General features: G+C 45.6%; 1 protein-coding gene and 1 long non-coding RNA gene across 4 annotated transcripts in view; one reads left to right on the top strand and one right to left on the bottom strand.

Moving 5' to 3' along the window:
* Positions 1-7,574: 7,574 nt before the first annotated feature.
* LOC128153896 (uncharacterized) lies at positions 7,575-9,887 on the bottom strand. The gene is made up of 2 exons (XR_008239140.1): positions 9,428-9,887; positions 7,575-8,601 (listed from the first exon to the last, which is right to left on the bottom strand). It is a non-coding gene; the product is annotated as an uncharacterized LOC128153896 (long non-coding RNA).
* Positions 9,888-11,862: 1,975 nt separating this feature from the next.
* The window catches only part of FGF13 (fibroblast growth factor 13), a 266,520-nt gene continuing 251,733 nt past the window's right edge, over positions 11,863-26,649 (top strand). The window contains exon 1 of one of the 3 annotated variants that reach the window (XM_052813808.1): positions 11,863-12,285. In XM_052813808.1, coding sequence (XP_052669768.1) covers positions 12,237-12,285 — 49 coding nt within the window. In that variant the 5' untranslated portion in view covers positions 11,863-12,236. The remainder of the gene's footprint in view (positions 12,286-26,649) is intronic. The other 2 variants (XM_052813805.1, XM_052813807.1) reach the window with 2 other exon arrangements.

Genomic DNA, 26,649 nt, shown 5'->3' with positions numbered 1-26,649 from the left:
TCGTGTTTCACATCAGTGGAGGGCATGCCCCATGATTACAATGGGTTGAAACTGGAACAAGCCCTTAATGTCCAGGATTAGACAAGAATGAAGGGGGGAAAAAAAAAATCGCTTTTTAAATTGAGAGCATCTGACAGCATGAGGCTGTGCAGGGGAGCTATGGCCAGCGACAGCAGCAGCCTGAGAAGCAGTGATTGATTGGGGTGTCCCAGGAGAAGAGTGCCCGCTGCTAACGATGCCAGAGGCCCTGTTACCGATGGCCTCTCAAATGGTGTTACAGGGGTCTGCTGCAGAGAAAGTGCTGTAAAAGAGGGGTGCACAGCAGTCAGAAGCATCAGAGTCAATGCTTTCTATGCAAACTCTTATAGACAGGACTGTGCGAAGTTCCTTCCCTCGGAGCAGCTCTCCTGCACTCAGGGGATGACTTGAAGAGCAAAACACTCAGCAGTCAGTAGGGTAGGGGGTGGTAAGCAGCTGTATTTAATAAAGCTGTGTGTCCGGAATATCCTGATTGCTCATTACAAACATCTAGTTTAATATTTTCCTTTTTTTCTCAAAGAAAATCCCAGCAGTGCTACCAATTGTATTAGTTGTACAGAATAGGCTCAGTAAGATCTCCTGGCCTGGGAAATGGGTGCAATCCCTTCTTGCAGAATTCTTCTTTCCACTTCATTTCTTTGGTGGAAATTAAGATGTTAGTTTTTCCCATGACAAGCCAGTAACACAAAGCAGAGAGAAGTTACACTTTTCAATTCAGTATTTTTCCCTCTTAAATAAAATTCTCTTTTTCTGTAAGTTCCTTCTATAACCTCAGGTTTATGGGCATGAATTTTCACCTTCCAAAAAAGCAACCATATTCTCCAACACTGAATAAAACTCCAAATAGTATTGTTCTGGCCTCCGACATTTTCTAAAGATGTTTGCTTTATTTGGCTCTAACGCTATTTTCTTGTTTGTTTCTTTTTAGAATATACCAACTACTTCTTTTGTATATAGTTTAATCTCCTTCAGGCTTACGAAGCCAATAGATGGCCAAAAAAGAAGATGCCACGGTTTTGCTATGCCTTTTAAAAAAGCTTTAGATGCATAGTTGTACATATTCCTGTGCTTTGCAAAACAAAAAAAGCCAGGTTGCTACTTTAGGATCTACGAAGACTTGAGTTTAACTGTTGACATGATATATTCAGATTATTTGGCATTTGGTTGGCAGCCTGTTCTGAGAAGCATGGATTTTATTGAACACACTGTTTGAGCATACCACTGCTTCTCTATTGTCGTGTTTTGCTTCAGACAGAGCCAAGGTCATTTTTATATGCCATTGCCTGTAACTGCTGAAAGGAGAGACATATGTAGGGGTTACCCATCCTAGTTAATGTTGTCTGCTGTACCCAATGCGGCTTAGTTTTCCCTCAAACTAGAAATTGCACAGCACAAGCCTGCTTAAAAACTGCTCATGCTGTGAGGGTTTTCCTGGTCTTTCAATATTCAATCAGACCTTGAAACCCTCCCCTTTTTGTGGGACAATATTCTGGCTGACCAAGGCTTTTCTTCCAGTTTCTGCAAGGCGTTAGGGAGGATCTGGACAGTTCCTCCAGCTGAAAACGTGCTTGATTATTTGCGGTGGTGTGATTAGGCCGACGAGTCTAAGGCGCGGAGAGGGGCTGCGGCATGCGGAGAAGTCAGCTGGTGGGGCACCGCTCCCCGCGGGGGCACTCGGAGGGAAGGTAATGCTGGTTGCTATTTAAATCTGCAGCAGATGTGTCGATATGCCTGTGACGTTCCTCAAGATGGCTCGGGGAGCCTGAAGTTTATAAACGATGATTCTTCTGACTCCTGCTAATTTTAGCCTTGGGGTGTTTACAAACAGAGCAGCATTTGTCTCTGCTCCTGATCCAGAAGGATTTCAGCCCCATCCCTGCTGGCATATTCACTAGAGAAAAAAATAAAAAGGGATACAAAATAGGGATAGCTATTAAAAGATGCCAAGGGAGCATTCAGATTGGAGGCACAGGAAGCCAAATCTTGTGGCTATAAATAATATATTTGCAGATATCATAGTGTCACCAGAAAGTAGGAAGGATATACACCTAGGAATAATTTTGGAGGAGGGAAATGGGGAACAGGGAGCTGACCTGAAAGCACCACTTCTTAGTGGTGCTCCAAGGCGGTAGCTAGCAACGGCTCAGGAAAAGGCCAAAGCAGAATTGCATGACAAGAAATAATCAAGTTGTAGCTGCATTTGACAGCTGCCACCAGCACTGAGCCCTGGTGCAGTCCTACCTCAACCAAAATGCCAAGTGTTGGTGCATACCAGTTCCTGCATACGACATTCCTGATCTGAACGCACTGTTTAGCTACTGCTTTGAAATGAAGCAAGAGCAAAAAGTCAAAAAAATTCAATTATGTCAACACAGTTCATATGGAGCTTTAGAAAGAGATTTTAAATACACACAAACCAGTTAAAATTCTTTCCTTTTCAGATCCATGACCTCCAAATGCAGTTCTTTGGACAGGGAATATCTGCTAAGGTGTTTGTGGTTTTCTACAAAGGGTGAGCAGGCAGAATCCTCCTGGGTTGGCAAGGCAAGGACCTGCACTCGGTGCCAGTTTGAAGGAGAAAGGCTGTAACTACATGCTCTGCCTTGAACAAATCCAAATCCCCCAACTTACCTGAAGTCTGCTTTGTAAAAAAAAAAGTCCCCAGGTCATGCAATATTTGACTTTCAGAGCTAAAGCTTTGCTTCTCCTCAAAGATCAAGCTAGCTACTAGACCAACTGTCACAGCCAGCCACCTTGTGCAATTAGAATTTAATGGGTCATGAGGACTCAGGCAAATCTATAAAAACAAAAAGGAAAAGTCTTTTTCTTTTCTTTGCTTGTGCTCACCCGTGGCACTGTGCAAGTCATTCAGATCAAAACTTGGTTGACACGTGAGAAATACCACCTGCCATCTGATTAAAACATGTGAGAGCTTTATCAGGTAGCTACAAGTTCAGCTCAGCTGGAAATGAACGGGAAGCCTCGGAGCCGCATGGCATGGCCATAGTGCTGTGACCAGAGGAAACAGGAGAAACGGTGCGTAAGTGCTTAGTGTAATATAGGTGAGCTTCATCTTCTGATCCTGGATGAGCGCTGAACCTAGCTTATGTCTTAGTGAAGGAAATGCTGGAAAAATTCCATCGGATGCAGCTTAAAATTGCTGCAAGTTAAAGAGAACTGAGGCATCTGGGATGAACTTCACAGAGCTTTAAAGGGCAAGACAATTTCATGCAGGAAAGGACTAGAAAGTAGTAGAGGGGTAATAGGTTCATGACAGAGGAAAGCAACTTATTTTGTGGCTGTACAATTCTAGCGCTGCTTGGTTCATAAGAGCATGTTCAAATTGACAGAAAATATCTTGCCTTGCACACTGTAGGCTTCTCGCAACACTTAGAACTTTCTTTTAAGATGAGTTTCCTGAACTAATTTAATGTTTTTCCATTTTTCCTTTAAGGATTGACTCTGAACTTTAAGTATAACTGTTTTTTTAGATTTCTTTGAGTCCAAAAATAGGTCTGAAAAACTAATCATTACATTCCTCTGTCTCTCAGCCTTGTAAAAATCAAACACTGATTAATTTTTACCACGCTTAAGGAAAAAGTCAGGCATGAAAAATTTTATCCTATGATATCATTGCATGTGCAAGCCTACAATAATGTTAGAGGTCTACCTGGCAAGTTTCCTTTCAAATATTGCTCTATGGTTTTTTTCCTCCTGTTGCTCTATTAGCTTTCTGTGTCTGAAACTCTGGTGTAACTCCAGGGAAGGCTCAGATCAATCACATAGTGCTCATCACAGTCCTTGCTTGCCTATTATTGAGGTGGCCCAAAGTTTCTAATGTCAGGTCTCCCACTGCACTGGGACTGCATGTCCATCTGAGTTTACCTCTGGATTTCAGGCTCAGATTTGGTATCGTATACGTTTTGCCTCCCCAGCCTCTTCTTCAAATACTGTTTTCCCTCAGCTCCACAAAGGCCAGTGTGAGATCAGCCACCACTTCCAGTCTGCAGCTTGGCGGAGTCGAACTTCAAAGCGCCTGTTCCAGCTCAACTTCAAAACCTTTCAAGTTTTAAGACTTAACCAAGTAGCAGAAAGAGTTGTAAGGGGAAATCCTTAATGCGCAGGGTGATGGGATCTGTGAAGAAGTGCATTTTCCTCTTACTTTACACAGTAAAAAGTAGTGACGGATAGCCATAGTTTGATTTGTGCTTCTTGTTATTATGTTTATGAGGGGTGTGGGACCACCTTCACCCTTTGACTTGTGCTATGAATAGCAGAAGAACCACTCCCGGGTCTTTCATCTTTATGCTCTCTATAACAAACCTTTCACCAGCCTTGGAGAAGGGCCCTTGGGCAAAAATCTGTTTTGACATCAAGGTACTTGGTTTCAGTTAGGATACCAAATGCTTCCCCCTTTTTTTTTTCCACTCCACCTGCAAAAGTTCAGTCTGCAGGTGTCTAACAAAAGCTATCGAGTAACAACTTAGAGTGTATTCCCCACTGCATCCCCTGGAGAGGAAACAAACTGCCTGTCATTTTTGCCAGGTCCTAACTTCACCCGCTTTGTCCGTGTGTACCCATTTGTGCAAACTTAAGAAGGGCTGGATGAGGTGAAGGTAAGAAGTGCAGCTGCAGCTCTAACTGCTTGGCTGGCATCTTTGGTTTATGGCTGTTCTCACTGGCTTCTCTCTGGCAGCAGTAAAATGAAGAGACTTCATACAAAACCTCGCATCTTTTAATTTACCTGTGAAAGCACAAATTAGAAATAAGGAATCAGTTCAGGGTCACAAAGCGGAGGTTGTCTGCTTCTCAAGGGTAGCACACAGGTAGGGCTTCTACGATACGCCTTAAACCATGCAGTGCTTCAGCCTCTGCTGCCAGTGCTGCCTTTACAGAAAAGTGCTGGAAAGCACTCAGGGCCCCTTTATTTCATTCTCCCTTTGCAACATTGCCACTTCATATACCTGCAAACCCGTGTCCTTCATGGTTCCAATGTTACCCAGTTTTAGTGTGCTGGTGATAAACTGTTATTGGATATATAGAGGCTCTGGTGTCAAATAGATGCTGCTGATGCAAAGGAGATGAGATTTCTTAAACAGTTGCATTTCACTAAACTTGAGGAGAGGGACAACCCCCAAAAAAGGCAGGCTGCCAAGCAATCATCTACTAGAGGTAGTCCAGGTAGGATTTTGGCACAGAAAACTTCTCTTATAGGTCTACTCAGACTTTCCAGGCTTCATAACAATTTGTGTAAACATTTCTGCTAAATGAAGATTTTGAGTGGTAATTCATAGATTGTGTTAAATACTGACAGTGATTCCCATAAATATATTGCATTTGCCATGTGTTATTTGTGTAACCACTAGCATTCCCCAAACACATTTTGCCAAAATTCACTTATTTCAGAACTTCATGGTATATTTCAGGATGGTTTAGTTTCAGTAAATCCAGGACTTAAAACCAAGGTCTTCTGTGAGCCTTTAAAAGATTTGTTAGCAGGCAACAAAGCTCTGAGATTGCATGTGAGATAGAGTCTTTGTACATTAAACCACTACTTTGTAGGCTTTTCTAGAGCTGTAAGAAGAATTTACTTTTTTTTTTTACTTAGATACCAAAACTAATACCATAGTCTGTTACAGAAATGTGTACCTTTGTAAACTGTGATCAATCTACCTTAGCAAATGTACTGAAACGCAGAGAGAAAAGACCTTCAAGACTGGTCTATTTTAGACTTTCAATAGTCTGGAAGACTTTGATCGCCAGTGCTAAAGGCCTCACATCAGTGTGGTGCTCGATCCAGCAGCCTTGATCAGGATTTGCTTTGCAGTTCGCAAAGCTTGATCAGCCAGAGGGATCATTGCACAGCAATGTGAGATGCTCCATTTCCCAGGTGCTGAGCACATTCTCCAGCCTAGAGAAGCAATCCAAAGGGCCAGGGTTGCAGCACAGAATGCTTGATGTCCATTAATTTTAATTGACATGATTCATAATAAATAGGTGAGAGATTCACTATGTGTATTGGGTTTGCGTGGCAAGGTTTTGGTAGCAGGGGGGCTACAGGAGGGGCTTCTGTGAGAAGCTGCTAGAAGCTTCCCCCATGTCTGACAGAGCCCATGCCAGCCGGCTCCGAGACGGACCCGCCGCTGGCCAAGGCCGAGCCCATCAGCGACAGCGGTAGTGCCTCTGGGAGAACAGATTTAAGAAGGTGAAAAAAACCACAGCCAAACAGAGGAGTGAGAATATGAGAGAGAAACAGCTCTGTGGACACTCAGGTCGGTGAAGAAGGAGGAGGAGGAGATGCTCCAGGCGCCGGAGCAGAGATTCCCCTGCAGCCCGTGGGGAAGACCACGGTGAGGCAGGCTGTCCCCCTGCAGCCCAGGGAGGTCCACGGGGGAGCAGATCTCCACCTGCAGCCCGGGGAGGACCCCACGCCGGAGCAGGGGGATGCCCGAAGGAGGCTGTGACCCCGTGGGAAGCCTGCGCCGGGGCAGGCTCCTGGCAGGACCTGTGGCCCCGTGGAGAGAGGAGCCCACGCTGGAGCAGGTTTTCTGGCAGGACTTGTGAACCCATGGGGGACCCACGCTGGAGCAGTCTGTGCCTGAAGGACTGCAGCCCGTGGAAGGGACCCATGCTGGAGCAGTTTGTGTAGGACTGACTCCCATCGGAGGGACCCCATGCTGGAGCAGAGGAAGAGTGAGGAGTCCTCCTCCTGAAGAGGAAGGAGCAGCAGAGACAACGTGTGAGGAACTGACTGCAACGCCCATTCCCCATCCCCCTGTGCCGCTGGAGGGGAGGAGGGAGAGAAAATTGGGAGTAAAGTTAAGCCTGGGAAGAAGGGAGGGGTGGGGGGAAGGGGTTTTCAACACTTAGTTTTTATTTCTCACTATCCTACTCTGATTTGACTGGTAATAAACTAAATTAATTTTTTTTTTCCCAAATTGAGTCTGTTTTGCCCATGACGGTAATTGGTGAGTGATCTCTCCCTGTCCTTATCTCGACCCATGAGCCTTTTGTTATATTTTCTGTCCCCTGTCCAGCTGAGGAGGGGAGTGATAGAGTGGGTTTGGTGGGCACCTGGCATCCAGCCAGGGTCAACCCACCACACCATGTGAACATGATCATTATCCTTTACCATTAGCGTCTGCTTAGTGCTTCTCTGTTGATCAGACTGAATTATTTAGAGAAATTAAACTGCAATCTCCATACTTTCCATTAGCTGGAACTCCATTTGCATATAGCACTTGGGTTTTGGCAATCAAAAAGAGGAAGATTCTGCACAGCAAGCTGTCTGCCAAAAAAAGATCCTCTGTGTAGCGCTTCAGACTGCGTAGGAATAGGAATGGTAAAAATAAGATGGGGACCAAATTAAACATCCATTAGAACAAGGATGTGCCTGCTAGAGAATAGGCTGTGCTTTGGGCCTGTATTTAGTATTTATGTCATCTGTAAGTCTTTGTGGTTTTTGTTAAAACACACAACTGGTAGTAAAGAAATTTGCCCTAGCACTCCAATTAAAACAGTGGCAGGCCAGGCAATAAAGAGATGTGTGATGGATTTATTTGGACTCATTTTATAGGCATCATTATAAAACAGTGGAACAAAACTATACACATGCCCATTTAATCATTTACTTATTTTATCATAATGCAATAGATACCTCTAGATGCCAGTATGAATATAAAAAGATAATTTGAAATGAGGAATAAGTACTTGTATTAGTGAGACTTCATCGTGTCTGGAATCTTAAATTTAAAGCCTAATCCTGCTCCACCTGAATGTAGGGAGAGTTTTACTTCAGATTTAACTGGGAACATACCAGGAACCATCATGACAAAGCTAATTTAAACTTGCTGGACTGTTTTAAAGGCATAATGTAAAATTCCCGCTACATAAAAGAGCAGAATCTGGACATTTTACAAACCACTGCCTGCAGAAAAGAGAAAATTTCAACTTGAGAATAAGCCAAAGAACCAAGGAAAAAGTACACTGAGGAGCAATGCCGCTACCATTTCTATGCGAGTTCCAGAATTCCTCGGGGGATATATGTCTCTCTAGATATTTTATGAGGGTAGGAAAAGCATGTTCGTGACTTGAGTATGTGTTTTATGGACAAACCGTACAGCTATTGGACATCAAGCAGCAATAGTTACATTGTATAAAGGCACTTACAGTTTACAGTTTCAGATTGTAAATGATACCCGACTTAGCCAAGCCTGTGCCAAGCCAGAACCTTTTGGGAGATGTTTCTGGGGGAATAAATACCCTCAGCAGAGGCACAGCTCCGTGCAGCACGTCAGCTCTGCCATGTTTCCAGAGAGCGACCCTGAGCTGCAAGTATTCGGAGAGCCCAAAGATGACCTGCTGCGTGTGTCTCTCTGCTGCAAAAGCCTCATGTTTCACTTCACACTTGGAGCTTGTGAGACCTCGCCGTGCTTGGGGCAATCGGGTTTGTCCCTCTGGGCAGGAGAGTTCAGCAACCATAAAAGGGTGTAGATGATGCTTCAACTGTTCCTGCTGCCTTGCTGGCTTGTTGCCACTCGGTTTAGATGACTCCATCACAGTCTTGGGAGGAGCATGAGAGGTGTGTAATTAGAGCAATTTACTATAGTTGACTTTAAATTTTGCTCCCCCCACCAAAGAGAGGCTTGCATTTAGCCACTCAGGCGAACAGGGAACACCTAAACAGCATTTGTACAGGACACATCAGATTTCTTTGTATTAAACTTCACTAAATCTTCTTCCTCTGGGTATCTGCTCTATCTGGAGGTGCAGAAATTGTTTCTAATTCAGATGCTCAGAGAACGCCGTCAGTGAGAGGTATAAGCTCCGTGTTGGGGCCACATATAGGTACGTTTCTGCATAAGCCTGGCTGTGGTATGTAGCTTGTTGCGTATCAGTTCTGTCACCACAGCATCCAAGTGCTTCTCTGCTTCCATTGCTACAGCTGTAAAGCAATGAGGTGACCCTTTTCCCTCCTACAGTTGGGAAAGTGAGGTACAGAGATACTAAGGCTCAGATCCATGTTTAAATATTTGTGAGTTAGTCAACAAAACTCCATTGTGAAGCCAGACCTTACGTGATTTACCCCAAATCCAGAGATGCTCACATCAAAGCAAGGAACTAATGAGGGAATCTGAAGACATAAGTCAGTGCCCCAACCCCAAACACCCTCCCCAACAGAATATTTGAGCCGTCAAGGTAGCTTTAAAAGTAAAGGCTGTGCAAGCTGTACCCAGACTGCAATAAGCCTTCATGCAAATCTCCTTATATTTTGCATGCGTAACACCATATTTTATTACTGTTTTAACTGACACTTCTAAGCCTTGCAAACTAGTAAGGGGGAAAACTAACTCATTTCAAAACAGCAGGGTAAGCGCTCTCTGCCCACCAGTAGGTACAGTTCCGCTGCAACATGCTGAGCCGCTGCCTCCTTCCAATGTTTGGTTTGAGTGTAGAGGCCTCATTTGGTCAATGTAATAACTGCTCCTGTAAAATTTAACAGATCTCTTGGCAAAGGTGAGAATGGCTCACGTAAGGCAAGTTCACTGTCAGTATTAAGCACAGCGTTTATCAGCGATCAGCGGCCTCTGGTGCTGCAAAGACCTTGGACCAGAAGTGGGAATTGTTTGTAATTCTCATCAAAGTCACTACAAGTGCCTTTGAAAATCAGGGTCTAGGTGAGTTGTGTTGGACAGCTGAAATCTCCTTGCGGGGGCTCACTGGCTACTTCTGACAACACTGGCTCAGCTGAACTGCAGAATCTCTCCTTCCCCACTCCTCCACTTCCAGCTCTCTGCTTTCAGTGGTCCAAGTTCAACTGGAGAGAAACAGCCAAGAGAAAGCCCGAGTTTTTGATCCTCCTGGCAGGTCTCTGAAGTGTTAAAAAAAAAAAAAAATCACAGAAAAGGCTCAAGTAAAACAGCCTTATATTGAGAGGACCCTAAGTCCACTATCATCAGAGGGCTTACTGAATCTCTGTGAACAAAGCTGACCCTGCCAGGACAATTCCTTGGTTCTAGAAACAGAGCAGAGGTTGCTCATGGTGCAGATAGATACATGGAGGTCTGGAGGAGCTCTGCCTGAGGACTTGAGGTTCAGTTTTGTGCTTCATGCATTTCTTAGGGGAAAGTCATTTAAGAAGTGCAAGCATAAAGGTCTTCCAAGTGGCAGCTTTGACCCTGGTTCTTCAGACTTAGCTTAAACAGCCCCGATTTTCCTAGTCACACCTGATCTCCTGCCACCTGTGTGAGGTGGGAATGGGACTTTACCCCACGCTGGGGGCCAGCTGTGGCTCATTACCCTGTTTAGCCAGGTGATGTCCTGTCTCCTGGCAGCCCGGCCACCTTTTGCTTGGGGTAGGAGCAAGGCTGGGACCCCGCTGACCACGGTAAGCCGATCTGCCTTCAGCTGTCCCCGGCGCTGGGCTGGAGCAACGGGAGGGTGAAGGGGGAGGAATTCGGCTCCGCTAAAAATAGCGGCCGCGCAGCCTCGGCGGCTGCTGCCTCTCCCGGAGACCCCCAGCACCCGGTGCGGGGACTACACTTGCAGACTGGGGCGGGGGGGGGGTGTGTGTCAGGAAAAGTGGAGGAGTGCCCAGAGGCCACGGGGAGGGCCGTGCCCTGAGCATAATGCCTTCCCCTGGGGGTTGCCCAGCCCTGCCTTGTTCCCTGCTGGTCTTGGAGAAGCCCATCGTATCTCCCCCCCCCCCCCCCCAAAAACAGGCCACCTGGGGGGTGGGGGAGCCTGGCTGCCGCACCGAGGGGCTCCCCCAGGCACTTGGCGGCTCGCCCTTCCCAGCACCTTATTTTGGGCGCTACCGAGCAGGGCCAGGCTCTAAGGGGTGCCGGCTGCATCGGGTTTCCCCCGTCCGCCCGCGGGGGGCAGCGGGTGGGTGGCCGCGAACCGCGCCCCCCCCCCCCCCCCCGGCGGCGGCCCCGGGCGTAGGAAGTTTTCCCCCCTCCGAGGAGGACGGGGAGAGGGGGGGAAGAGGTTTTGTCGTACAGGTGAGAGGAGGTTCTGCTGCTCTTGGGGGGGTCCCTTCCTCCTCCGTGAGGGCGGATGGGGGGGGGGGGGGACAGGCAGGGAGAGGGGTGAGTCCCGTCCCACACCCCGGGGCAGAGCTGGCTGGGAGAGGAACGGCGCAGGCTCTGCGTGTCCCCCGGTTAAAGGGAGCCCGATGCCCCCCTTGTCGTCGTGTCCCCCCCCCCCCCCCCAGTGTCCCCCGGCTCTTCGCACTCCCGCGACGGCAGCAACAGGCTGCCGGGCTCGGGACCGGGCGATGCTGGGGGCTACAGCCCCGGGACCGGAGCGTCCCTTTTGTGGGACGGGGGGCGTGGGAGCGGCTCCCCAAAGGGAGGGCAGGCCGGGTCTGTGCCACCCCCAGGCCGGGCGCTTGGGCACCGTCCCGGGGCTGGAGGGCAGCGGGAATGCGCCTTGCCCTCCTCGGTACCGCTTCGTGGGAGCCAGGGCTGGGTGATGGGGAAGGGGATGCTCCGGCCCGGGGGGGGGCTGGAGGGGGCAGCTCTGGCTCCAGCCCTCCTTGCTGCCGGCGAGCGTAAACCTGCCGCCTCTTCTGCAGTGCCGGGGACTCGCGTCCTCCTCCTCCCATCCGCGGCTGCAGCTCTGCTGCTCCATCCCATTATTATTAGGGGAGGATGCGAAAAGAAAAAACCCAAACCCAACACACCCAAGCAAACAACCAAAGCGCTTCCCCCCCCCCCCCCCCCCCCAACTCACAGTACCCCTCCCCCCGGTCGGTGGGACTTCCAGGACCGGCTGCGCTTCCCTGGCCCTGGGGAGGGGAGGCAGAGCCGGGAAGGCGGGAGGAGGGAGGGAGGGGGCCGGGACCAGGCAGACACAGGGAAAATCGCTTTTGTCTCCGGCACGGCGAGCGGCGCAGGGGCTCGGTGCTGCGGCTGCCGGAGCCCCCCGCTCACCGCCCCGCTCCGCTCCCGCAGGCACCGCGGCGGCGCCGCCGGGCTCCGAGGCACCGCGGCGGGGAGCGGGCAGCTCGCCGGCTCCGGATTTTTTTTTCATCCTTCCTCCCCCCCCCTCTCCCCTTCTGTTGGTGTTATTCCTGCCTTTTCGGCGTAGAGGATCCCCCCACACGCACGCAGGCTGTCCCCCGCCCGAGGTTTCTTTGGGTCCAGCCGGAATCCGCGACGCTCCCGGGGATTTTCCCACCCAAGCTGGGGTCTATGAGCGGGAAGGTGATCAAGCCCAAAGAAGAGAAAGATGCTTCCAAGGGTAAGGCAGGCGCAGCCGCTCCGATAAACAGCATGGTCCCCGGCCCGACCGCGGACAGCCCGACCTTATCGGGCTGGGAGGGGTGGGGGGGCACCGCTCCGGTGAAAGTCCGTAGCTCGGGGGACCCCGGGCACGGGTGGGGAATCGGTGCCCGGCGTGCTGCACCGGCACCCCGGCACGGGGAGGGGGGGAGCGGCTCAATGCGGCACCGGCGAAAGTAAGTGCCCCCCCCCCCCCGCCCGCTCCACCGGGGGAGCCGGCTCCCCTGCCGCGGGCCGGGCGGGTGCTCGGCGCTGCAGGCGGCCCCGGCCCCGGCCCTGGCCCAGGCGTGCCGGGGCGGCGGAGCGGGGAGCCATCGCCATGGAGACGCGGAGCCGGGGCACCGCCGGTGCCGGGGGGGGGGGGGGGGGAAGGTTGCATGCGGACCCCCCGGCTGGGGCTGGCCACGGTGGGGGGGCTGCTCCAACCCAGCGGGGCAGCTGGGGGGGGCATGCGGGGAAGAGGGGGGTGCATGTCTGGAGGGGGGTACACGGTGCCCCGCTGCGGGGGTGCGTGCAGGGTGTTCCCCTCTGGGGGTGCATGCCCGAGGTGGGGGGGGGGTGCATGCACAGGTGGTTCTGCCCCCCTCTCCGATGGGCTCCGCATCCCCCGCAGGTCGCTATGCGGTGTTACCTACACTCGGGGTTGTAGGAGTACATACGATAAGTAGCTGGTGTGTGTGTGCGCTGGGTATCTCTCCAGTAAGTAGTTTTTCTGTGTATTTGTAGATAAATCTGTGTATCTTCTCAAACGTACGTCTGCGGGGTAGGCTGGTGCTGGTGGGATAGCCAGGTGAAGGGTATGCTCTTGGCCTCCCTGAAAGAGGAAAAAACCTGCTCCTTATTTACTAGTTTTATGAAACATAGTGGGCACTTTCCTGTCATTTACTTTTTTAGCAGCTTGAGAGGCCAAATCAAAACAATTCATCCTTTCTATTATTTTTTTAAAAACTTTTTGGTTTCTTGATTTTGAAAGTTTGTGTTTAACGCTAGATTTTACAGACTTTTTTTGTTTTGGTTTTTTTATGTTCTTTTTTCCCCTAACTTTGTCTTTCCAGTTCTAACTATGTTATGTCTTATGTTCCAAACCAGGACAGCGTTTTCGTCAGATTTTTTTAAATTTATTTTTCACAACACAATAAAGTTCACTATTCATTGCAAAACCTTACATTTCCTAAAGAAATATTTTTTTGTCTTTACATTATTTTCTTTGATGTTGAGTATTTATAGTGGCCTTATTCACTAAAATGCTCTTTTAAATAATTTATTAAGCAATGCAGAACAAAAGATTCCTGCCTTTCCGAGGAATTATTTTGCATGATTTAGAACTGTGTAATAATCCTACACAAAAAGAATTTGCCATACTTGTGCTATACTTGCTTGAAAGCTTGTTTTTTTAAAATCAAACTTACATATTCCATTTTGTGCTATGATTACAAGTTTCAATGACATTAACTTTACGTTTGAAATTGCCTGCGTATAGGTTTTGGGACATATGTGTATTTCAAAACACTGGGGCAAAGGCATTTGTATCTGCTGTTAATGAGTCAGTAATGACTTAGACGTGCAAGGCTTTGATTCCTGTGGTGATAGTGTACCAGAAGGTGTATATACTGAGAATCCCAAGAAAAACAGTTGATGCTGATATTCTGCTTCCAGGAGATGCTGGTATGCTCTTTGAGCTCGTATAAAAACTTTCTCTGTTATCACAAAGTAAAGAGGCAGTTTTAGATACAGCAGGAGGAGCTGGTACATGTATGAGGTGGTTTGGCACTGCTGTAGAGCAGTGAGTGATGGTTATGGTCTGTGAAATATGCTTTTAAAAAGGGCCCAGGCACAGTGGTAAGGAGGTAGTATTTACCAGTTAATGTATAGGCTGTATGGCCTTCTTTAGCCTCTTGTGTTGTAGATTAAAATAGGAAGTGTTTTTTGCTCTGAACCACCACCACCTGAATTTTCTTTTGGTGATTGCAGGTGTTATTGCTCTTAATGGGAATATTTAATTTGGATCTAGCCATAGTAGAAACAGGCTGTGGTTGGTTGTTGGGTTTTTTGTTTTTTTTTTTCATACACAATGAAACAGTAATTTGTCTGGAAAGGATGGGATACGATTTCCTGCATATTTCTGCAGTGATACTGGCACTGGGTATACTTCAGTCCTGACGGAAGCCTGTATGTTTTTGAGTTAGTTAACCACTCAAGAACAATGTAATCGGGTTTCATATGAGAGTAGCTCATTATGGTGATATGCTCATGTAGCCCACATCCTGTAAGATATATGATGTAATTTTAATACCTGCTGTAAATGCAGGTGTCCCAGGGCTATATTTGCATAATAAATGTGGAGTACTTTGTTAGTGAGAATAGTGTCAGCCCTTCTTACTCCTGAAGCTTTTTTACACATTACAGGGTTGTGCATGAGATGAGACTTTGCCGTAGTTCTCTACAGAATTTGGAAAGGGCTGTATTCAGCCCTAATGTAAGGAGCTGCTTAGTGTAAGCTGTTGAATGGCACTTTCTACAACCAGCTTTTGGGGTGGGTCTTTGTAGAAAAGCCTGATCTATACAGAACCTTGAAAGGCCATGGATTTTGGTAGGAATCAACACAATCCAGTACAAGTACTGTCTTGCAATGGGTATTTTCAGTAAAATTACCCTCTCTTGTGAAGCCTGTGGTGGTGTCAGTGGAGTTGCACAGGTGTAACAGAAGTACCAAAATCTATTTTTAAAGAAATAGGGTTTTCTTACATCTTTTCTTAAGCCAAAGAGGAAAGTAACTGCTTGCTTCAGAGTTTGTTGGCCCCACTTCTAAGTCCTGCCTAGAAAATCCAGTGATGACTGTTTTGCTCAAAATTTGGCTGCTTTTAAAACTGGCTGTGGATGTTTAAGAATTAACTATCCTAATCTAAATAAAGATTATGGATTAACATAATGAAGTCAGGGATGTGCACTTTTACTTTCTGCAAAACGCTGCATTAACTGTGAATGTCTATGTGTAAGATTATGGCATTGATTTTTTTTTTTTAATTATTATTTTTTATTTAACTGTGTGAGTTAACTGTTGGAGAGCTGCAGGATATTGTAAGCCCAGGTAGCCTCCAAGCTGCCTCACAAAGGTAGATTGGCAGTGCTGCTGCTCCAGAGTGGGGGCTGTTTGTGGTAGCAAGTGGCTCGTTTCGGAGAGCAGCCTTGTCCCAGCTGTGTTGGTGGTTTCAAGCATGGGGCAGGTTCCCATGTCTCTTTTCACTTGGCACTCTCTCTGGGGTTAGCAGGAGTACGAGGACCTGGGTAACAACAGTTCAGCATCCTGCAGTGGTAGTCTGATGGCTGGTAACAGCTCTTCTTCAATGGAAGTTAGTTATGTGCTCAGGAAATAATCCTAGGTACATTCCCACGGGCAGCAGTGGAGTTCCCGGTCTGGTTCTTTTCCTGCCACATAGCTGGTGTGTGGCGGCTTTTGCTTTGCACTTTGAGAACAGTATATCCAGTGTCCCCAGCGAGCCTGGGGGCTGTATCAACACAACCTATTTTGAATGAAATATTCGTTAACGTTTTATTTGGGGCAGTAGGAGAATATAGGGCATTAGAAAGTGAGCTGAGACCTGCTGAAATCCTTGTACTTTGGATCTGGGCCTTAAAGAGCTCGTGCTGTCTGGTATTACAGCCAGATTCTTTCCAGAGGCTGCTTTGCAGTTTGTGTGGCTCCTCCAAGGGAAGTCGAGAGACGGAGTAGAGAATCTGAAACTAAATCTGAGCAATGGATTCATCTGCATTTGTTTTTCTTTTTACCAATTGGATTATGTACTGTTGCCTTCCCTATCGAGGCAGATGCAGGGGGGATCTTTTCCTGTCTCTGTGCTCTCACTGCAAGAAACTTTGATAGCTTTGCCCAAAAGTCTGATAACCTCAGCCGTAAGCAGTGAGAAAATGCAGAGTATATTTTCTTCTCCAGAAAGCAAAATAGGAGGAGTATTTTCGAAGCTGATAGCTTCTAATCTGAGAAGAGCATATTGAAATAGTGACAGTAAAGGTGAAGACTTTGGAAGTATAGGTACTGGTCTAATTTAGTGACATCAGCAAACAAAGCACTTAAAGAAAGCACTTGGCAGGAAAAAGAGAATTCAGAATTTTGAGGTATCTATTACTGCTTTTCCTGGCTTTATGAGAATATAGTATAATGCAGCTTATGATTGAAAGGTCTGTATAAAAGCTGACAAAAATAAAGAAGCTGATCTCAACAGTTATATTTCTATAGTACTGAATCATGAGAAAGTAACTTACTTCAGGGACTGAAGAAGAGCAGCACAGAGGCAACATGTAAGCTGACCATGTCTTGGTCTGAGTCCACTGAATCAAAATTAGCAGCAAGTGCAGACCCGTGTGAGAAGGGGGAAGGGAGCGCCGTGCTAGCACCTTATCTGCTGCTTGGCTAGCTCAGGTGGGAGGCAGGGCATTTCTTTGTCTTTTTATCAGAAGTTCGGGTGCCAATTCTTTTGCATCCCAGACAAAAAGTCCCACTAAACATCACCAGCAGCTGCAGTTTGACATATGAACTTGAGTCTCTGTTCAGGCAGATGTTTGCCAGCAGTAGATTGGGTCTTATTGTGGTCAATTGGTGCTATTGACTTACGCGTCAGAACTTGTGTTTATGTCATAAACGTTTAATGACTCTAAAGAATGAGTAGTTAAACTCAATGCTTTTATTTTGTTCACTTCACACTAGAAATCTCTGTGCCTCCTGTCTGAAATTTGAGATTGCAGATCCACTTTGAATAGATGCCTGCATCGCCCACTGGAAAGTGACAGCCAAAATCTGAGGCACGACCCACCCCATCCTGGATATTAATGTGGCAGGTTACAATAGATAGTCAGCTCTTGGCTGAGGTCCTGATCCATTCAAAATTCCCATTGACACCAGTGGGAGTTCTCTGTGTCTGCCTGTGGCATTGCCTCTGATTAGTGGGTGGTTGTTAATGTGCCCATGCTTGGAATATTTACAGTAACTACCTCCTGTTATGACTCATTATCTGTGACTGGTTTTGGTTCCACAAACTACAGTAAACCTTTATAAAAGATAGATTTATAAAAGAAACATCCTTCCCTCTAAATCCCAAGACGGTGGTCCCTGGCATCTGTCAGTAAAACACCAGCAATTAAAAAATGGAAGTGGCCTTTGAGATCAAGATGCCAGCACATTCATGCTGGTGCTCTGTAATGGTTTTCAGCGTTAGCTGAAGAAATACACACTAAGGCAGTATTTTCAGGGACAAGCTCCAAACTCTGGGGTTTGTGATACTGTCCGCTCTCGTATGGCTGCTGTCCATGACAAAGAACTTGTGTTGTATGGAAAGTAGTAAAAGATAGTAATCTTTTTTGCTTCTAGAGGAAAACTTAATAATAGTTGCTTCTTGGCAGATGCTAAATCTCATCTTCAGAGGAAAAACTCCCATGCGGATGAAGCCTGGGGGATGAGTAGCCCCACAGAGCATTGCAGGGGGCCACAAAGGGGTGAGTGCCAGCATCCATAGCAGATGCATAAGAATTTGTATGGCTTGGGCTTCTGGCATCTCTGGTCTGTGGCCACCCGCAATATGCTGGAGACTTGTCATTAGATGTATTTGTGCCATTTGCTGTGATTCCGGCAAGGCACTGGTCTTAGCCCTAGGCTTTGGGAATTTTGTGCTGCAGTGTAGTCTTGGGGCAAATGAATGTTAATTTTCTTCCTCTGTTCCTCATTGTGTGTTATTGCTATGGTGTGTTTAGGAAAAGAGATGGCTCCGGAGTTATATGAACCAGTTCCTCAGGAGCAAAGAAGTGGCAAATCCTGTGCCTCAGTTTCCTCCCTGCAAGCAGTGAATCCATGCTTTTATAAAATCCTCTGTGAATCTAGATATGTGGTCAATCCTGTGTATAATTACAAAAAACATATGTAAATCTGGGCAGACAAGCTTTGCATCCTAGATGACCCACAGCTAAGTATTTTCAAACCAGGATCTTTGTGTTTGTCAGTTAATGTATGTTGGAGAGGAATCGCTCTGTTGATTACTGAATGCTTTTACAGAATCAGTGGTTTCAGATCTATTCTGTGGTACTGGAGCATTCTCAGCCACTTGGATTCCTCGTAGTTGAGCCTGGCTCTAGGGTCTGTGTGCCCCAAACATTGTTTTTCTTTCCTCAACTATGTCTCTTGCCCTAACAAAATTCCCCACTTTTCCCAAAACATGTCTTGGCCAAGTTTACATGAAGAGACATATGTTAAAAAACAAAATGAAACAACTAAAGGAGTATGTTATTTACAATAATGCTTTGTGTGTGTGTGTGGTAACTTGGGTAAAGGGTTTCCTTGAATTGTCTGGTCTGGTTTCTTGCTCAATATTTGTATTGTTTTGCTGAGAGAAATGAAGGCGAAAATAATTTGAATTGCACCCTCAGGCAGGTAACAATTCAGTTCTTTTCATGAAGAGAGTGTAAAGTGAGACTGTTCTCCACTTAATTAGTTTTGTGAGAGTGATGTATAAGGCAAGGTCAGTGCTAAAGGAAGAAAGGGCTGGCATGGATTGAATGCTGCTTACGTTGTTTGAATAATTAGAGCATCACTCTGAGGTGGGAGGGAGCACAGGGACTGAAATGAAGTGGGAAGAAGAGATATCCTGAAATAGCAATTGAATTGCCATTGGTCTAGGTTGCATCACGCGTACACTGTTCCAAGATTGACTAAATCCGAACTAGTGGTGGTTCATTACCTTTGATGCTGTAGTTGTGATTGTAGCTGAAATGAAGGTGTATTTATAGAGATTACTCTGTTCTGTGGCCCAAGTAATCTCTGGATGCTTTTCAGCTGAGGCTTGACATAATTGATATAAGGCTCTGTTGGTGGCTTTAAGAATAAATTGTTTAACCAGGACTTGGTATTTTTGATATATGTGCTTTTAGTTACCACCTGATTTAGGATAAATTTCTTTTGTCTTAACGGGATTAGATCAAACTTACGCATCGTGTGAGCCTCATCTGGCCTGAGTGGTCCATGGGCATTTGCTGGCTTTTGTAAAGTGACTGCTTCACCTCTCTGCATCACTCCTAGATGCCAGCACAGGGAGTCCAATGCATTGCTGTACCGCTCTGGTGGGCTTCTGTCTCCCTGTTCATGTAAGCTTTAACAGCTGATACTGGCAATGCAGATGTGGGATTTCATCAGCAGTAGGGGTAGTACCCATGTGATTATTTTTTAATTTTTTTCTTCCTCCAACCCCTTAAAACATCCCCCTTGCTGTGCCAAGAGGGAAAATACTCATGTGGTGAGTTGCCAGACACCCACCCAGCCCCTCTCTCGCTCACCCTCCTCAACAAGACAGGGCGAGAAGACGAGATGGAAAAGCTCTTGGGTCAAACTGATAAAGACGAGGAGATCGCTTACTAATTACCATCATGGGCAAAACAACCTCGACTTGGGAAAAACTAATTTATTGCCGATTAAAATAGAGTTGGATGGTGAGAAATAAAGACAAAAACCAAAACAACCTCCCCACTCCCCTTCTTTTTCTCCAGGTTCAACTTCACTCCTTCATTCCCAACTGCTGTACCTCCTCCCCCTCCCCCAGCAATGCAGCAGGGATGGGGAACGGGGGTTGTGGTCAGTCCACAGGAGTTTCCCTCTGCCGCTCCTTCCTCCTCACACTTTTCCCCTGCCTTAGTGTGGCTCCTTCCCGTGAGCTGCGGTCCTTCAGGAAAAGCCTGCTCCAGCGTGGGCTCTCCACGGGCTGCAGTCCTCTCAGGGAAATATTCACCTGCTCCGGCCTGGGCCCTTCCACCCGCTCCCCCGGCGGGCTGCGGGGGAATCCCTGCCGCGGGGCCTGGAGCACCTCCTCCCTCCTCCTTCCCTGGCCCTGGTGCTCCCAGGGCTGTTCCTCACACGGTTTCCCCCGGCTCCTGCCTGCCGGGCAGCGTTCGTCCCTGTCCCCAGCACGCCTTCCCAGAGGTGCCGCCGGCGTCGCTGCCGGGCTCGGCTGCGCCCTGTGGCGGGACCGTTGTGGAACCGGCCGGAACCGGCTGTGTCTGGCTTGGGGCAGCCCTGGCATCGCCTCACAGAGGTCCCTGCTGATGACGCCTGGGCACCGGCACACAGTTCAACTTGCACGGTGACTTGGTGACAGGAGAAGGCTTTGTGGCTCGGCCTCAACTTCTGATGACGAAGGTAACCTGCTTAATTGCGCTTCCCGTGAGAATGGGCCGAGTGAAAGGCATTAAACAGAAAATTCCCTCTTTCTCCTGGAAGAAGGTGGCCGTTCCCATTGTGTCAGCGGTTTCACCTGGGTCTTCAGCTCCTCAGGCAGAAGAAGGAGGTGGTGGCTGCGAGCTCTCCAGTTCCAGGAGGTTCATACAGGTTTTATTCACATGCTCGGTTTAATTACAGAAGTTTAAGAGTTCTGAACAGTTTTCCCCTGCCCCCTGTAGCCTGTATTTGCAAATCCAGTGGTAATAGCACTAGTCTGGTTTTGTTTGATTTTTCTGTTTGTTTTGTGTATTGAATCCTTGGAGTTTTTCCTCTTCTGTCAAAGGTGACTTTTTCCTCAAATTTCAGAAGTATTTCTGATTTTTGTTAAGTGAAGGGAAAAAGTGCAGGGCTTTTTTTGCATTAAGTAGGAAACATACAACAGAAAGAAGGTATGAAAGAACCAGAAAGGAAAGCTTAACAGGAGAGGGACAGGGAAGACAGCCAGTAGGAGAAAGGAGCGTTGCAGAATGAGCTCCAAGTGATCTGCAGCACGTCATCTGCTCGCGCCTAGCCTCAAACACTCTCTTACCTGCCCAGCAGACACACAAGTCGAGAGAGCGCTTTCTTCTGATTTTTTTTTTCCAGCCATTTTTTTCAGGAGTTATCAAAATCTAAGGAGGTGGTAGGCACCTTGGTTTTTTCTTTTTCTTTTTCTTTTTTTTTTTTTTTTTCCCTCCTTGCATCTCTGTGTAGTTTACTGGTACTGGCCGCAATGTTTGTTCAAGTAGCTTAGGCTGGATTTACTTCCACACGTTGTCAATGTGCTGTCAAATTGCTTACGTAGAAACATTTTTTTCTTTGGATTTTACATCTGCTGTGAATTTCTGTACAGCTATCTTTTATGTTCAATAGACATACAAATTTTTTACGTTGCTTTTATATCTCAATCTGCCCAAGCTGTGCTACAGTGCTGCCTCGAAAATGTTAAATTTTTAAATTGGAATTATACACAGTGCTCCGAACTGCTGTCACTTATACTTTGTTCCTTCGAGTGCTGCAAGAGAGTAAGAAACTATGATGGAGCCACTTGCAATTGCCACTGCAAGCCATTGTCACTTCTTATGGGGTGCAGAGCTGGAATACCTGAACCGTGAAAGTCTCTTTTCTAGTGAAATAAAGATGTGGTGGTATTTTGGGGAGTTGTGGTATTGGTGGGAATTGCGTATGCATTTCCTGGGGGAATCATGATTTGTAATTGTTTGAGACCATCATGTAGTGCAGGTGCTCGCTCCTACCCCCTGCTGCAGATGTTGAAGTAATATTTCTTCTGACTGTAAACAGGAGAAAGGTCTCTGCAACCATACTGATGTACAATCAGTGCAGGTTTGTCATGTGCTTTACTTTACATTTGCTTCTCATCTTGCATACCAGTGACTGAATGTTCAGAGCCTGCCAAAAATAGCTAAATGTTTTCAAGTGATTGGGCAAGGAGAACTGGAATGACTTTCATTTGCTGCTCCTCTTTTCTCTTCTTCCTCCTCTGCCCCATGTTTGCTTTGTGAAGAAAGGATGTTATTTTTTTTAACTTATTTTGGTGGAAGTCAATAAAAGGTGGTAAAAGTGAAGTAAGTCAAAAGGGATCAAATAGCAAATCTCTTCTTGATCACCTACAGCAGCAGAAAGACTATGATGCCAGTCCCAGGAGCTGAGAGAAGATTTCTGGGATGAAGTGTGACCTGTTTCTGTTCCACTCCAGTGTCAGGATACTTCCTGGCCAGGGAGGCCGATAAAGCAGTAAGTCTATTTTAACGTTGGAGTTTGGTTGGTATCTGGCCTGTTAAGCTTACAGGCTTGTGTTACTTGGCCACTGGGAAGCTGCATCTTTGGTTTCTTTGGCTGGAAGACCAGGGGTTTGGGGTTTCGTTCGTTTGTTTGTTTTGGGGTTGGTTGTTTTTTCCTTTTCAAAATAGCAGTGCAGAAACCAGTTTTCAAGTTTTGTTTTTATAATTGTGTCTTTGGGAGGAATTTCTATCACATGATTTCTGGGATGTTGGGAGTAACAAACTGGTATAAATAATAGTCTTTTAATATAGGGTATCCAAGTAATAGGCGACGGAAAGGAGTGAAAGCTTTGTGGATATTCAGGCAATAACTCATATACAGGGAGGGAACAGCACAGAAGATAGGAGGAAGGTGAAATTGTACTTTTTCCTAGTAGTACGTTTAAGAACAGTAGACGTTCTTGTTTCGGATACTTAAGTGGCAGCTGTGAAAATTGTCAATTCTGTTTCGTGGCAACTTTCAGGTTTTAAACATTTGTATTTGTTCCTCCATTGGGACATAAGCAAAACTTCTTTGAAGCTACTCAGGAAAAAGAGGCATGCCAGAATTATTTTAAGGAAAAAGACCTGTCATGTTTTCCATCTGTGTCCTTGTTCCACCCTTGATCTGAGAAACCCTCCAGTCAAAACTCGGATGTTTTTGCAAGGCTTTTGAGAATTATCAGAAAAATTGGTTAGGCACTTCTGAACAATGATTAGGAGTAGATTTTGGAATATAAGAGTTTAAAAAAAAAAAAGGCACAAATTCAAGACAGTGGTGTGGAGGATGGCAGGAAGCTTTGTAGTGAGGCAGGGAGGTTTTTGTGTACGTGCCTTTTGGACTAGAAGTGTCTTATTTTTATTTCACTGCACATTGTATGGTGAAGGATGGACTTTCAATTGCTTTGCGATTTGTGGAAGGAATAAGAGATGCCAGGACGAGAATGCAAGGGAGTGAGAAAGTGTGATGGAGTGGCAGGAGAAAGCAAATCCCATGAAACTGAATGATAGAAAATTAGCTTTGAAAAGGCTCTGGAGAGCATCAGGAAGCTGAAAAATGTAATGGAAGAGGGGATATTACGGGCATAATTTATCACTGTTTCTGGGAGTGTAATAATAGCCTGGCTATGTATTTTCTTCGTGCAGTGTGGATTTATGAAGACCAGAAAAGAAGCGATGGGGGTAGCTGAGGCAGGAAGTGATCCGTGGAAAGAGTTTCAGTGGAGTCTGGGTCAAGGGAGAGATGAAGTTAGCAGTGACACAGAGATGGAGATAGAGAAGGCAGAAGGAGGAAAAGGAGCTTATGAATTTGCTGCAGCTCCAGCGCTTTTCATAAGAGGACCAAAGAGATGGGTTTATCATTACTGTTGGCAGGAGCTGGCAAAACTATCAGCATTTGAGCCACCGAAGCTGTTGCAAATACTGAGCATATAAAGAGAAATACCTTTGCATACCAGGTTAACTTGCCGAGTTGATTGCCTAAGTAGGTTTTCCACCAGTTGAGTGTTTTGCAGAATGTCAAAAAAGCACCCAAATTATAAAGTGGCAGGAGAGGCTGAACTTCCAATCAAGAGAGACAGAACTGGGCTTACAAATTTAAAAAAAAAAAAAGAAAAAAGAAAAAAAAAAGTTAAACAGCTACATTGAATATAGAAGGGAGACCCACCTCTATGTGGTGTGTAGTGGTCTGGTCAGTCAGAGCTCAAGGATCTAAAAAAAACTTCTGTCACCTAGTCTGATTTTTTACCTCTTCAGTGTACTAAACTGGGAGTATATCTGTGTTGCTTATTAAAAATCTATCCCCTACGTGTATTGGTTCAAAGACCCAAGAATGAAACTATTTGTTTAAACGAAGTCTTCAAATCATCTTCCTTCTATGCCTGAGTTTCCCAGAGTCTGGCTCTCCATTTACCATAAATAAATAAAAAAATCTATCCTGGACTCGCACTAGGTTGAGACAAGTGCTACCCTAGTAATCAGTTCTGTGAAAGCCCACATGTTGCACCAGTGTCAGTGAGCCTTGTGACCCCCAAAAGTGAAGTCTGGAATTACTACTTGATTTTATTTATTTATTAATTTATTTTTTTTTTAAATCTGGGGAATTCTGTCACAGAGAAGATGAATGCATTTACTGGTGTGTTGAAGGTAATGTGGGGGATATGCAAATTGCCATTGAATTCAAAGTGTGCACTTCTACCAGACTTACCTGAATAATTATCAGATATAATTATTTGGGTTTTGGAGGCCAAATCTTGCTTTCACCGATAAAGCACCTTGAAAGAAAATTCAGGCACTTGTATTTTCTAATGGCATAAACAGGGTTAATTTCTGTAGTAGTATTGAAAGCAAAGAATCCCCAACAGTCATGTCTTTGAAACTCTCAGCAGTAATACCAGGCTGTAGTGAAAGCACATAGATTTGACAACCTAAACCACTGCAAAAAGCCTTGTCAACCTGTCCTGCAAAGTGCCCAGCATCTCTACTTTTCATTTACCTGAAAACTTAGTGCTCTGGTTTGGGCCCCGTATCAGTGAACGTCACATATTCCTGTCATGTCATGTTCCCACTATCACAAATTCTTACATTAAATGTATTTCAGAAGGAGCAATTGTGACTGCGTATGAGGAAGACTGAATGAGTGACAAAAGGCTTGCAAAAGAAATCAACAAAACACAGCACACTTTCATACCTCTCATTCAAACATGTTTGAATGAGCTGTTTGTCAAGGTAGTACCTCTGTCACTAAGAGAAGAATAATGCATTACTCTTCTTTCATAAAGTTGTTAAAATTGTTGGTGTTAATTTATCAGCAAATTATTACACTCAATGTGAAACACCCTATTCTTTCATATGTCTTGTCTTAAAGCGCTTTGGCCTCCTCAGTAGGATCTCTAATTACTGTTTTTATTACTGCTTTAAACATTTTCAAGTATCACTGTGCATGGGACGTGTTTGAATAACTTTACAAGTAAGAGACTCTGATAGCTCATCTGTGTTTATTTGGGTGACACCTTATAAAGAACAGAACTTGAACCAGTACTGTCTTGTCAGGTTAGATTGAAACACAGTTTGTGCTGCTCAGTATCAGTCTTGCTGAGTAATATCCTCAGTGGGAACATGATCTGCTTTGCGTTTCATGGTGCTGACCGCTGTTGTGATGAATATTTTAAATGTTTGGTCTCTTTTTAAATTTTTTTTTTCCTTAGAAAAAAAGTAGTATTTTTGTGTTGAATCAACATTGTGTTTTAAAATAACCCTGAAGATGGCTAGAATAAACTGTAAATTTTGTATTGAGGCTTGATTCTGCAATATGGGATTTGTGTGTGTAGGACGAATTGCTGTGATAGTTCCAGCAATTTTAATCGAGACTGAAGTATATAAGACAAACAGATTTGGCTCCTGAAATCCAATCTTGCAAATCAGCAGAAAACCCTGTTGGTGAATAAAAGGTAGCAGAATCCTGTGTTTAGTTTGCATCTTCAAAGATCGCCTGGAAGATGCTGCAACTGAAAGAGTGTGGCATGAAATTTTACAATGTACTATGCGGGATGGCCTTGGAGGCAGCTGCTGCTTCTCCAGTTCCACTGTATTATGGTAGTTTCTGCTTCAAAATTTGGCTTGGGGAATTGTGGTATCAAAAGTGCGTAATTTGGTCTCCTCCATTCTTTTCACCTTTATCTCTTATTTCTGTTTTACCTTTATCCACAAGCATAAGGATTATTGACTCAAAGGTCTTGAAGGATGGTTAATACCTTGATACATATGGTGGGAATAAAGAGTCTTTAAAAGGTAGTGGCATCAATTTTGACCCTGTCTGTCTAATACCACCACAAAGTATGGAAATATTAGTTTAATGTGCATTTTCTAATCAATATTCAGATTTGCAATATGCTATAGGATGTCTGTCTGGTTTACCACGTAGAGAGAACAGCTCATGCTTTATAAATTCAAGCTAATACTACTTTGATTAGTGCAAGTTTATTGCCAGATAAGCAAGATCTTTACATGGAACATGACTGTACTTGTAGGCTTAATACCCTGGCTGCACTGATATGAAAAAGCAGTGGGTTGGCTGATGATTAGGCCCAGCTAACACGGCATCTCAGAGCACCAGGCAATTTGAAGCTTACAATTGAACTGTGGGATGAAACCAGATCTGCCTTTGTTTTGAACTTTTAAGTCTCATAGCAATGAAGCAGGCTGCGCTAGTCTGCCCAGCTTTATTTTCCAAGATGTAATTATTCCTTGCTCACTGACTTGAGTAAATCAATTAAAACTCTATGTGTGCGTAACA

Source organism: Harpia harpyja, chromosome 18, assembly GCF_026419915.1.
Source record: "Harpia harpyja isolate bHarHar1 chromosome 18, bHarHar1 primary haplotype, whole genome shotgun sequence".
In the NCBI taxonomy this organism is placed as follows: domain Eukaryota; kingdom Metazoa; phylum Chordata; class Aves; order Accipitriformes; family Accipitridae; genus Harpia; species Harpia harpyja.
This window is presented reverse-complemented; position numbering and strand designations above follow the sequence as displayed.